We start from the raw sequence: 11471 nt of genomic DNA, 5'->3' as shown, positions 1-11471 counted from the left end.
CCCCCCCCCCCCCCCCCCCTGCACCGTGAAAGCGGAGAAAGCTGCATGTTATCTTCGACAAGAAAGAGCCCACTTGAGGTCTATTACCGTGCGGAGATATTACACATTACTATATGGCAGGATTTGCTTTAAAATTCTGGAAAAAAATATATATTATGGCTTTGAAACAGCAGCAACCAGTTGGCCTCTTTGAAGAGTTTTCGTTCGACGAGTTGCCCTGTGACGAATTCTCCTGTTCGACAAATGGGCCCCCGACAAGCTGGCCGTCGACGAGTTGGCTTTCGACGAATTGGCCTAGACCCTATATCTTGTACCCCCCCCTTTTTTCTTTTTTTCTTTTGTAGAAATGTTTATTTGCATTTTTCGACATTGTTGTTAGGGTCTAAAAAAAATAGACTCAGGGGTTTGGTGTTGCAAATAAAAAAAAAAGGCTTTGCGGAACTGAAAAGTGCCAAGCCTCCCTTTGCCCTGGTCAATTTGCGTGACAGTGTCACTGCGCTCAACTTTACCAAAATGAAAACTACATTTTCTTTGGAAGGGGGGGGGGGGGGGGCGAGAGGGGGGGGGGAAGCTGGTCCTGAAAAAATTGTAACGGATTACAAGGAATCCGTTACGTAAAAAATGTAAGGGAATTACTTTAAAATTACTCTAGAAAGTATGTAATTATTCCGTTACTAAATTACCGTTAAATGTAAGGGATTACAAGTAATTTCGTTACATGTAACGGATTACGTACAAGTCTGCCATACATATTCACTGTGCGCGCCCAAGCAATGACAGACTCCGATAATTGGCTTTGTAACTACAAGAAGGCGCGCAGCTTTGAAAAGTTTTATTAACCAAATCATGACATTGTTACTGCAAACAAGTATCTAGGTACAAGTAGCGCGTTACCTGCTGCACCTGCTGCACCTGCTCGCACCCGTCACGTGTCGAAGACACGTAATGACTAGGGTGTAGAATTTTTCTGGTTTTTACAAAATAAATCTAAAAATAGCAATGAACATTCACCAGCGTCAGAAATACCACGTTGTTTTCGATTAAAACGAGAAACACCCATTCAAAGAAAAAGAAAAAAAAAAAAAGCCCTTCAATTTCCGTCTACTGATGTCATAGATGTGCCATGCTGTCGCCGGTCGCGATCCTGGCGGTGTCCCAGCAGCGGTGGATGATGTGGCAGACGCCTGTTCTGCTGCAGGTCACCCTCCGATGTGACAGTTCACGGAAGCGTCGTCAGCCAGAAGTTGTTACGCGGTGACAGCAGTGACACTCGCGCTCTCTCGTGCTTTTTGGGAGCAGTTCTACGCAAAACCTTACCCGCTAAATTCAGCGGAAAATTTTCCCCACTAAATTTAACAGAAATGTTTTCTCGCTAAATTTGGAGTTTTCCCATAATGCAACGTGCTTTTAGGCCGATGCCGACGCCGATGGCGACGCCGCTCAACCAGGAAACGGGTGCCTAAGAGCTGCGGTCTAAAATGTTTGCTGGTTATTTTTTTTTTTCAAGGTCGTTTATTTTTAGGCGCTTGTTAGGTACGTACATTTTCCCCAAATCAAGAATTCTGCCAGTCGGGAATGAGTGAAATCCTTCATTTCGAAAGTCTATGGCATGAGAGTAATGTTAGGTATGTGGTCACCACCGATTGTACCAATGTATCAAAGGGTGTTGCTAGGGTAGGTGTTTAGATAGAAATCGATAAAACGGTACAAACACTAGTAGAAGATACACCCCAATACAACTCTGTGCTTGTGTCCTTTTTCTGCATGTGCTTGTGCACATTTTGCACTGTTTCTTATTAATCTTTTCACAATGTGAATGTCTGGTTTGTTCAGGTCAGCGCTAAGCAACTCTCTTCGTGACTAAACTGGCGATCGTTAACGCTTTAACCTACCTAGTAAAAACAGCAAGTACAACTTGCCATGCTCGTGGTAGAAACACTATGGTTAAGAACAATCCAATATTAGTGACAGCACGCAGCGCAATAGTAGCAAAGAAAAAGAATCCGAATGGTCTGAGTGATTGCATTGAGGAGTACACAGACTTCCTCCAACCTTCGGACATGTGGTCCCTGTTTGGCAAGTATTGCCGCCTTATGATATGCGTGAAACGTTATAAGTGCGAATAAAAAGTGTAAATGAGATCTGAACTCTTAGTCTCTTAGGATTTTACTCACCGATAATAAGTGCTTTAGCTTCCGTACAAAGAAATAAAAAAAAATATTGCTAAACTGCGTTGAAATTCTAAGTAAAAATAAACACCAAAAACCTTTCGGCTATTTTGTTTTTATAAAAAACACCGCGAAATCTAGGGCCTAGTTATCATCATTCACACAAAGTGTTCTAGCCTCATTCTCTGCACCCTCTGCGCCGTTTTGAGAAAGAAAAGAAAAGAAGAGGCGACGAGGCGAGGTTTAGAAAAGACGAGGGCATCCCGTGCCCTTCAAACCGATATTAAAATTGAGTGTCGGCTATATTCCTCATAAAAGGCAATCCTGGATATGACGATCTGATCGGAATATCAAAATACAGCTGCAACCTTTACTGCAAAGTCTTAATGTTGCGTTATTTTTATTTCGTACTCAAAATTGTATTTTTATGTTTTCCTTTATTTTTTATTCAAGATAAATTACCATCATGCAAAGATGGGCAACTCTGTCTCGTCGCGTCTGGGAACCGGTCGGCTTTCGCAAGCAGCGCCCAAGTTTCCAATCTATCGTCGTGTTTTTCGTGGTTTATCCGGAAAACATGAATTTTTGGCATATTGTCTGAGGCTTCGAGTGGTCATCGATTCGTCCAGTTTGTTTACTCCGAACACGCCAGGTTGTTTAACGTTCAAATAACCGTAGATGGGCACTTCCGTGAACGCGTTATGCCAGCTATAAAGAACCGCACCCAGGAAAGTGAGCAGCTCCGTCTGTTTGGATTCAAAGCAACTCTAACTTAAACGCTCACTCCTGACGGTAAATAATTATTAAGTACCGAGAAATTCTGAATGCCGTGAAAAAAGCTTTCTGCATATTGCCATACATTAATGTGAGATATTTTTAATTTCAGACAGATGCATCAATCATCAATATGTATGATTACTGTTTAAACCTATACGCCCGCCAAACTAACTCCGCCTAGCGCTTAAGGGATTACGAGCCAGCTAGCGAATATATTTAGCACACTGGGGCTGGAGTCGTGTTTAAGGCTGCCAATGTCCACAACTTTTATTTGTATTTTATCGCTCCGAAATTATTAAGAGCGTTATTGCTTGAAGCAGACATCAATCAAAGTGTCAAATAAAGTTTTAGCAGAGTCGGACGCATCAATCTTATCGCGCAATTAATATTCGCTTCCGTGATTGGGCAGTCTGCAACGCGCTGTATAGAAGAGGCAGCTCTAGCTAGTTCTAGTCGAGACTAACAGCTTAAAAAAACATTAAGATTTTCTCAAATTTCCTTGAATATTATGGGTGTTTGCCCTAAGCTGATAGTTTGACATTTGTTTTTAGTTGTTTTTTTATGCAGATTGAACGAAAAGAAATGTAGAGCAAAGTTGAGGCGTCTTTCAATTAAAACGCTAGACTGCCCCCGGCCAGACACCGTTACTAGGGAGTTTTCGTAGATCGTTTTCGCCGTCCCGCAAAGCCCTCCGCAACCTGCTGCGATAGCGGGAACTCCACAGTCAAGGCTATCGGAGCGCAGGCGCAGTAGCAACTTTGTTGCGGAACGCTTAGCGGAGGGGGCAGCGCGGTCTACGAAAACTCCCTACTGACTCCACATACCGTATCATAAGCGCCATCGAAATGGCGAACTGCCATGTTTGCGGACCACTACGTTTGCCATCACTACGCACGTTTGCTACCACTACGCATAAGCGTTGACAAACCCTGAAAGGTGACCATTCAAATCGGTTAATTTCGTGTAGACATTTTGAAGAGGAAATTCTAGCTGTTCAATGCTACTTCCTGGGCATGTCTTCCCGTAAGTGCAACCAAAAATGACTGAAGGCTGCGGCTGCTAGCTTGCGTATGGGAATTGGCAATCCCTCGTAAAAGCCCATTCAGCCCGGTCACTTTCCAAAACAAGCGTTTCAAGGAGTATATTTTAGTTTTTGTTTTAACGGATAATTTATGAGTGCTAATTAAAGACTTGAGCGTGTTGGTGATCTACGTTGACTTAAAACAAACGAAACACACAACGGGAAGCAACGGGAAGAAATTAGTAATTCGTCCTCTTGTGTGTTTCTTTCGTTTTAAGTCAATAATGCCTGCATCCTGCACTAACCTTGCTTGCTCGTGTTGCTGTTGATCGCACCGTAGCAAGGCCATGAGAGATACAGTGCGAGCAACGCAGAGAAACTGTTGGTTTGACGTCATAGCGCGTGCAACCAATGGCGTTGCACAGCTCGGAGGGGAAGAGGGGGGTGGTAACCGATGTTTGAACGCTCCCCTTTCCCCTGCTACGGTGCGTAGGAAGTCGGGCCGCGTACAAGGGTAAGATCTGCGTCCTAAGGCTTGCTCACGCCCTTGTGGTGATTGTGACCGAGGGGGAGGTTTGGTATGGCAACCGCTGCGTCAGCTCAAACAAAACCGGTTTTACCCGCCTCCCCCCCCCCCCCCCCCCCCCACCTTTTTTTTGGAGCCGACGCAGCTGTTGTCATAGCAACCCTCGCTTTTGGTCGGACTCAACGCAACTGTTAATCGCCCTTTCGTGCTATCGCACCTTCATTGTACTAGACAGAATGTACAAACGCGGCGCTTTTATGCAGAAGTAAAGAGAGGGGGAGGAGGATACGACAACTCACGAGGACGTCAGAGCACCAAGCTCTCATTAGAGGGATTACTGGGTAGTCCCGAAGGCTAGGTGCCTCTGTCTCCCTCCAGTCAGAGCGAGGCAGGGCGTCGTTTTCTCCGCGCGCAGTGTCTCACGTGCAAACGCCGGACGTCGGCGTTCAGCGCTTTCTTTCGTTCTTCTCCGGGAACCTCCCCGGGGTTAATGAATTGTTTATTTCGCCGCGCAACCGGGGCTCTTGGGTGGTGTCGGGTATCTCCGGTACCTGCCGTGTGCTGAACCATAGCCTCCTCTATACTCACAAAGCCTAGCAGTTCGACGACGGAGCCTTAGAGTGCCCGGTCGCAGAATTGGAGCGCGAGTATCTGGTAGCAAAGAGCATCAAAGAGACATTTCTCGGTGAACCTGGATGTCAGCGGACAGCTTTTGCAGCGGCGAGGACCCGAAACACGCCTGTTCGCTCGGGACAAGCGTGTTACGGCGTCTCGCCGCAGCGGGGCGCCAGTCACGTGGCTCTCCTCTCGTTCGTTGTATGCCGCTCCACCTTTTCCATTTCGGCGGCCGCTTCTCGTGGTGTTCAGCCAGGCTTTGTCAGTATATAGGAGGCTATGTCTGAACATACTCCTTGGGTTAAAAGTCCGACTCGCGTGCGGCGTCGACAAAATGAGCACGGCCACGTCCACACGTCTACTCGCTAAGCATCTACTGATTTCCCAAGGTTTCTATCCGCATTACCTAGAAAAAAACTGGGAACATACATATCACACTTTTTTTTACTAATTTCTTCCCGTTGCAGAGTCGTTCGCCATGTCGCCCCGCATAGTGGACAGTCGACGGCAGGTCCGCGCCGACAAGGGACTGTCAGCCGAGCTGCCTTGCGCGGCCCAGGGCGAACCCGTGCCCGTGTACCAGTGGTTCCGAAAGGTCAGGGGCCAGGCGGTGCCCCTTCTCCCGGGGCCCCGGCTCCTCCAGCTCGACGGGACGCTCGTCATTCATCAGGTGGGGGTCCGTGTCCTGACGCGGATATTGCATTCCGGATTCCGGCCCAGACGAACCTCTCTTTGCGAGCGAGCGAACAAAATAAAACGGCACGTTTCGTTTATATCGGCTTTTTGTTCCTGCTTGTTTTGTATACGTCGCGTTCGAATGGGCTGGAAATGGAGAGTCCGCACGCCTAGGTAGGTGTATAGCGTGGATTGCAACACGACGCCCCTACACAGATGCACTGGGACGCGGTGGAAATTGTGAATCGAGAAAAAACAAAACATGCAAGCAATAAGTGGAAAATGAGAGAAATTCCCCGTTTGTTGGAATCCGCGGTCGACCGTGTTTATGAACGCCGCCAGTTTAATTTCTTTGAGGAGCTGTAAGAAAAATAATAATTTTGATATGTCCAGAATGTCTATAGGAATGAGGGAGCGAAAATCACTTTCGAACACATCTAGCGGCAGGCTATGAACAAGCTATGAACCGTTTCAGTAGTTGGCATGAAAAAACCTTCTCAATTGAAAAAGGTGTGTGCTGCTCGATGTTGAATTGAGCATTATGAAAGAAAGTTTATCGTGATTTCAAATTTTAAATTTCACACTTAGTTTTTATTCGTATCGAGTTTTTTTCGCCTTTGTCATTTGGCGTAAAAGCCTACTTAGACTTTTTTTTTTTTTTTTGGGGGGGGGGGGGTTTCGCCCTGCGATCCTATATTAGAGAAACAAGAACCGGAAACTTTTTTCTTTAATGCTTGTCTTTTTTTTTTGTTGTACTTCAGCGTTTATTTATGGTTTTACACACCCAAAATAATTCAGTCTGAAAACCATTTTTTATACACTGCTGTGCACGTATTGTGTCACATTATAACTGAAGTGCATTTACCAGTATTCATCTCCCGTTTAAACCCCATATAGAAGTGGTTTACCGTAGCATTACAGTATTTTCCACTCTAAAAGTCGCAGGTTTGCTTAAGGCTACGGTCCCACTGAATGTGACAGTTTAGGTACTTTTTGGCAGGTCATTACTCATCTCCTTTTAAAAACTGTTTTGTGGGATTAATGTCATTCGAAAGGCAATGCAAAACTCTTTCATTTGATATTATGTATGTGTTGGTTTTTACTGTTCATGCGTGTTTGTAGCGTTGCGAATATGATGGCGCGGACCCTCACTTGCTCCGCTAGTTCATGTTTTATGAACGATCCATTAAAGATAGCACGGTTCCAATATGGCAGTTTTGTTAAGATGATGTCGGAGCAGAATGTAACGATACACTTTTTTGGTATTTGCACTACTTTGTCTTTTTAATCCCTCCAAATATTGCCCTAAAATTGATATTTTTCAGCACCAATATGTTTTTAATGACAAGAGCTAGGGCAATGAAATTAGCTACAGATGTAGTGCTTATAATTGGTAATATGCAGAAAAAATTTAATGTTGTGTAAAATTTTTTTGTTTAGATATTTTATATCAAACATAGCACTTTTTTGTGCTTCGAGTCATGGTACTTCAAATGCCGCTGAGGAAATAATTAAGCTATGACAAAATCTTTTATAACATTTAGAGCTACAATGGTTGCCCAAGAGGTGGACGATCGCTTTTTTTCATTTTCAAAGTCATAACGCTCCAGGAGCCCTTCAAACTTACCTGTTTTTTATGCATATCTTTTTTGGACATCAAACAGATTTATTGGCATCTAATAACATTTATTGCTTGGAATAGATATACATTGCGATGTATTCAATTTTCACAATGATCTTGATTTGGTTTCTTAATAGGTATAGAGCTTAGCTAATTTTAAAAACAATTAAAAACTGTTTGGGTGTTTTGTTGCGCTACCTGGCGGATGGCAGACAAACTGCTGATTTCTAGTGTTCAAAAAATTTCCGAGGGCGGCGTTGGCGTCTGTATCATCATCAATCTCCGCGTCTTTTTACCTTCACATTTAAAAAATATATTGGAAGATTTACTATAAAAAAATGAATGGTTTAAGTACTGGGTCCGATTAATAAATCTAAGACAAATAATTGCACACGTGTAGCGTGATATAATGTGTTCATTATTCGATATGATTGAAATCAGTAAACAATAAAGACGAAGAGGAAAATAATACACCCGAGTTCACTTCATGTCTAGAGTCACTAAATGAGCTTTAAAGTATCGGCATTCCGTTCCCCGAAATTGTTTTGGGCGCCGACATTTTGGGTCTTGTTCAGAGCAAACGCAACTGCCGATCGTCATGATCCAAAAGTACGACTTCCTCAGCATTAGATGCGGTGCTAGGAAGCTGATGGAATATTGCAATGCTCTGTCGCGGGTTGTTTAAACATTTGTGGGGTACGGAAAAGCGTTTCCTGTGATTTTAGATAAAGCTTCAGGTAACTGGCAACCATGATTTTAAGCCACAATATGGCTTAAATCATGGTTGCTACGGTTCAGAGTAACTGTCGTTACTCTGAACCGTAGCTAATTATACCCCTGTTACACGAGCATCCTTAACCGTGGTTAACTCAGCTTTAACTGCTGTTACGTGGCACCACAGTCACCGCACTATACTCTCAGACAGCTATTTCCATAGAGGTCATATACTAAATCTAGAGGAAAAAGTCCGCCATTTTCCCATACATTCTGGCTGCCGCAAGCGGCGCACCATGCAGGCAGACCCTCTGGGTCCCAAACACGGTTACATCATCAGAGCAGTTTCGTGAACTTCAATAATCCACGAACTTACCGGTGGAAAGATACTCGCGTTCTTTTCGAAGGTTTCTTTTTGCATAGCGCGCAGATGTAGGGCCTCGCGTTAACGCTAAACTAAACCATATACCCGGCTTCGCTGGTGGGGCGCGGCTGGGCGCGGTTGAGGAATACGAAACTGCGCAACCACCAGATTTCCGAGATTTCGACAGAAGGGAAGTTAATGCAGCGTAATGACTTTATTGCTTTTTATAAGCGTTAGAATAGCTCAGGATTTAGTTTACAACGTTAAATTATCACTGTTTATATTGCTGAGAGTTTTCACTCTTCGTGTTTACCATGGCAACGTTGCTTTCTTTCTCTCGTGTTCTGTCGCTCTCTTTTGCGATCGTTCACTCGGGACCCAGGATGTCGGCGCACGGGATTTGCCACTCCTCCTCACCCACCTTTACCCCCCTGGCTATTTCAGAAGAAGTGGAGAGCGCTCGTGCACTGCTTCGATGTGTGCTCAAGATGCTCAAGCGCACGTTCGCCCATAGCTTTGACTGCATAGCCAAAGAATGTTGTCGGCCAGTATTGTGCGCTAACTGTGGCTTAGCGTAACTGCAGTTAAGTGCGCCCGTATAACAAGGGTATTACTGGCACAAGTGGGAACAATGAGGAAGAGGCAGGTGTCAAAAGGTAGTGGCTTGTGGAATCCACGGGGCTTACGTCATGGCCCCTCCAGGTATTACAAGCCTCTTGAACAAGAGCATGAATAGTGTCATTAGATAAGCTACGCGTCAGAGTAGCGACACTTGGCCATATTGTGGCTTAAAATCATATTTGCCAGTTATTTGAAGCTTTATCTGAAATCACAAGAAGCGCTTTTCCGTCCTCAACTTTAAACAGTGTGCGACAAAGCAAAGCAACATTACGTGAGCTTCCTAACACCAAATCTAATGCTGAGGATGTCGCACTTTTAAATCTTGATGATCGGCAGTTGCGCCTGCACTGCACAAGCACCAGAATGGCGCCGTTCACAACACTGACGGGGAAGAGAGTGCCGACACTCCAAGCGCAGCTCATTTATTTGCTCTAGTTCCCGCAAAACTCCTTCTCCCTGACTGAAACTGAAAGTAAATATGAATAATACATTATTATTATAGCTTATTTAGTTATAACCAACTACACATGGTGAGAGGAGGAAGCGGCCGGGTAGGTGAAACGTGGGTTTTATGTGCGACCGTACTAACCGTCTCAAAAGAGAGAACGCGCGAGCTTGCGCTGGTTTAAAAAGAGGCATCCAAGGAAAGAGGCGGCACGCTGTGCTCTTTGTTATTATGCGTCTAATTGCAAATTGTTGTGTGTATGTTTATACAGCCGGAAGTTAGTCCGCCTTAGTGGGCGTCTGACTCTCAGCTGTAGATGAGCAGTTTAGCCAGTGCGGTACATCCGCAAACCTGGCGTCTTTAACGTGCACCATGCAGTACTGATGCACACGACCGCACGCCGGTACGCTGCTCTTCCAAATCGAAACGGGCAGGGGCGGGGTGGCTTCTGCAGCGCGAGCTTTCACTCCAAGTGCTCCGAGCTGGTGTGCGCTACACCATGCACTCAGCCACCGACCCCCCCTTGTGCGTCTAATTTATATACAGGTATAAGTATTTGAAGATCGGCGATGGACGTCGATCGTCTCGAGGTAATGTAACGTAATGACATTATATAAATAATAAACTTGTTGAAGGACTGAACAACTCAATTTTTCAATTCTTGGATTGTAATATGGCGATAGCCTATTGTACTTACTGTTGATGAAGAGCAATATGAGGTGACGATGTAATGATAAAATGATGAGGCTCTATAAGGACGACGACATTAGTGGGTGTCGAACCACAACGTACAGTGCCAGACTTGTTTCAAGTATCGTGTACCCAAAGACTTTCTTCACCCGCAACAGAATATGGTAGAATCAATGAGGATGCTGCTTTACAACTGCACTGTGCAGAAGTGCGGCTTATTCCTTAAAAGGAGGATTGAATTTCTTGCAGAATTCCCTGATTGACTACTTGGAACAAATGGCCTCGTTGACGTAAAGTGTCCCCGTTCCAAAAGATTCTTGAAGCATACTTAAACCGCAAAGGAGTATGAGGCGAAAAATGAGAAAATGGAGCCTGGTGCTAAAGGTACAAATCACCACCATAGCTTCTACTATGAAATACAAGGGCAGTTACACAATACACAAAGAGAGTTTTCTGATTTAGTTATATTTACACTTAAGGGCATTGATATCCAACGTATTCAGAGAGATGACACCTTCTGGTCAACCAACATAGAGCCTTTTCTACTCAAGTTTTACATGGAAGGCCCGACTTCCGATGAAATTCCTTACGTAGACGAGTTGTCCGACCGAATAAACTGCAATTACTCCCAATCTCTCGATCTTCGTTCGTAAGCCATGGTATCATGACATCGAGGGGTGTGGCTCTTCGTCCGCTGAATATTGCCTCGGCGGATGTTTTTACCGTGTAAGATGAGACCGTCGCTTGCTGGTGGAACAACGACCTGGCGATTCTTCACTGAACTGCTTCTTCCGTAAGCTTCAAAAGGGCTTTTTTTTAGAGCGCAGCTCTTAGGGGCCCGTTCCCGGCTTGAGCGGCGTCGGCGTAACCAAGGTCACCCCAAGGTCACACGACCCCCCAAGGTCACCCCAAGGTCACGCGACCCCCAAGGTCATCACAAGGTCACGTGACCCCCAAGGTCACGTGACCCCTCCCCAGGGTAACGCGACCCCTGTCACGTGACAACCCCCGAGGTCACGTGACCACACCCCAGGGTCACGTGACCCCCCCGCCGAGGTCACGCGACCTCGCCGATGACGTCACCGGCATCCGTATCGTCATCGTCATCATCACTGATGACATCCGTGATGATGACGATGACGATGCGGATGCCGGTGAAGTCATTATTGACGTCACTGGTGACGTTATCAGTGATGATGACGATGACGATGCGGATGCCGGTGAGGTCATCAGT

At 45.3% G+C, this 11471-nt stretch overlaps 1 protein-coding gene across 1 annotated transcript in view; it reads left to right on the top strand.

The window, feature by feature from the left end:
* The first annotated feature begins 5585 nt into the window (after window positions 1–5585).
* Window positions 5586–11471, top strand: part of LOC8027799 (Down syndrome cell adhesion molecule-like protein 1 homolog) — a 101949-nt gene continuing 96063 nt past the window's right edge. The window contains exon 1 of the mRNA XM_040207633.1: window positions 5586–5702. Coding sequence (XP_040063567.1) covers window positions 5586–5702 — 117 coding nt within the window. The remainder of the gene's footprint in view (window positions 5703–11471) is intronic.

This window comes from Ixodes scapularis, unplaced genomic scaffold (genome assembly GCF_016920785.2).
Source record: "Ixodes scapularis isolate PalLabHiFi unplaced genomic scaffold, ASM1692078v2 PGA_scaffold7__128_contigs__length_106722199, whole genome shotgun sequence".
NCBI lineage: Eukaryota > Metazoa > Arthropoda > Arachnida > Ixodida > Ixodidae > Ixodes > Ixodes scapularis.
Note: the sequence above shows the minus strand (reverse complement) of the source record. Positions and strands in the feature narration are given on the sequence as shown.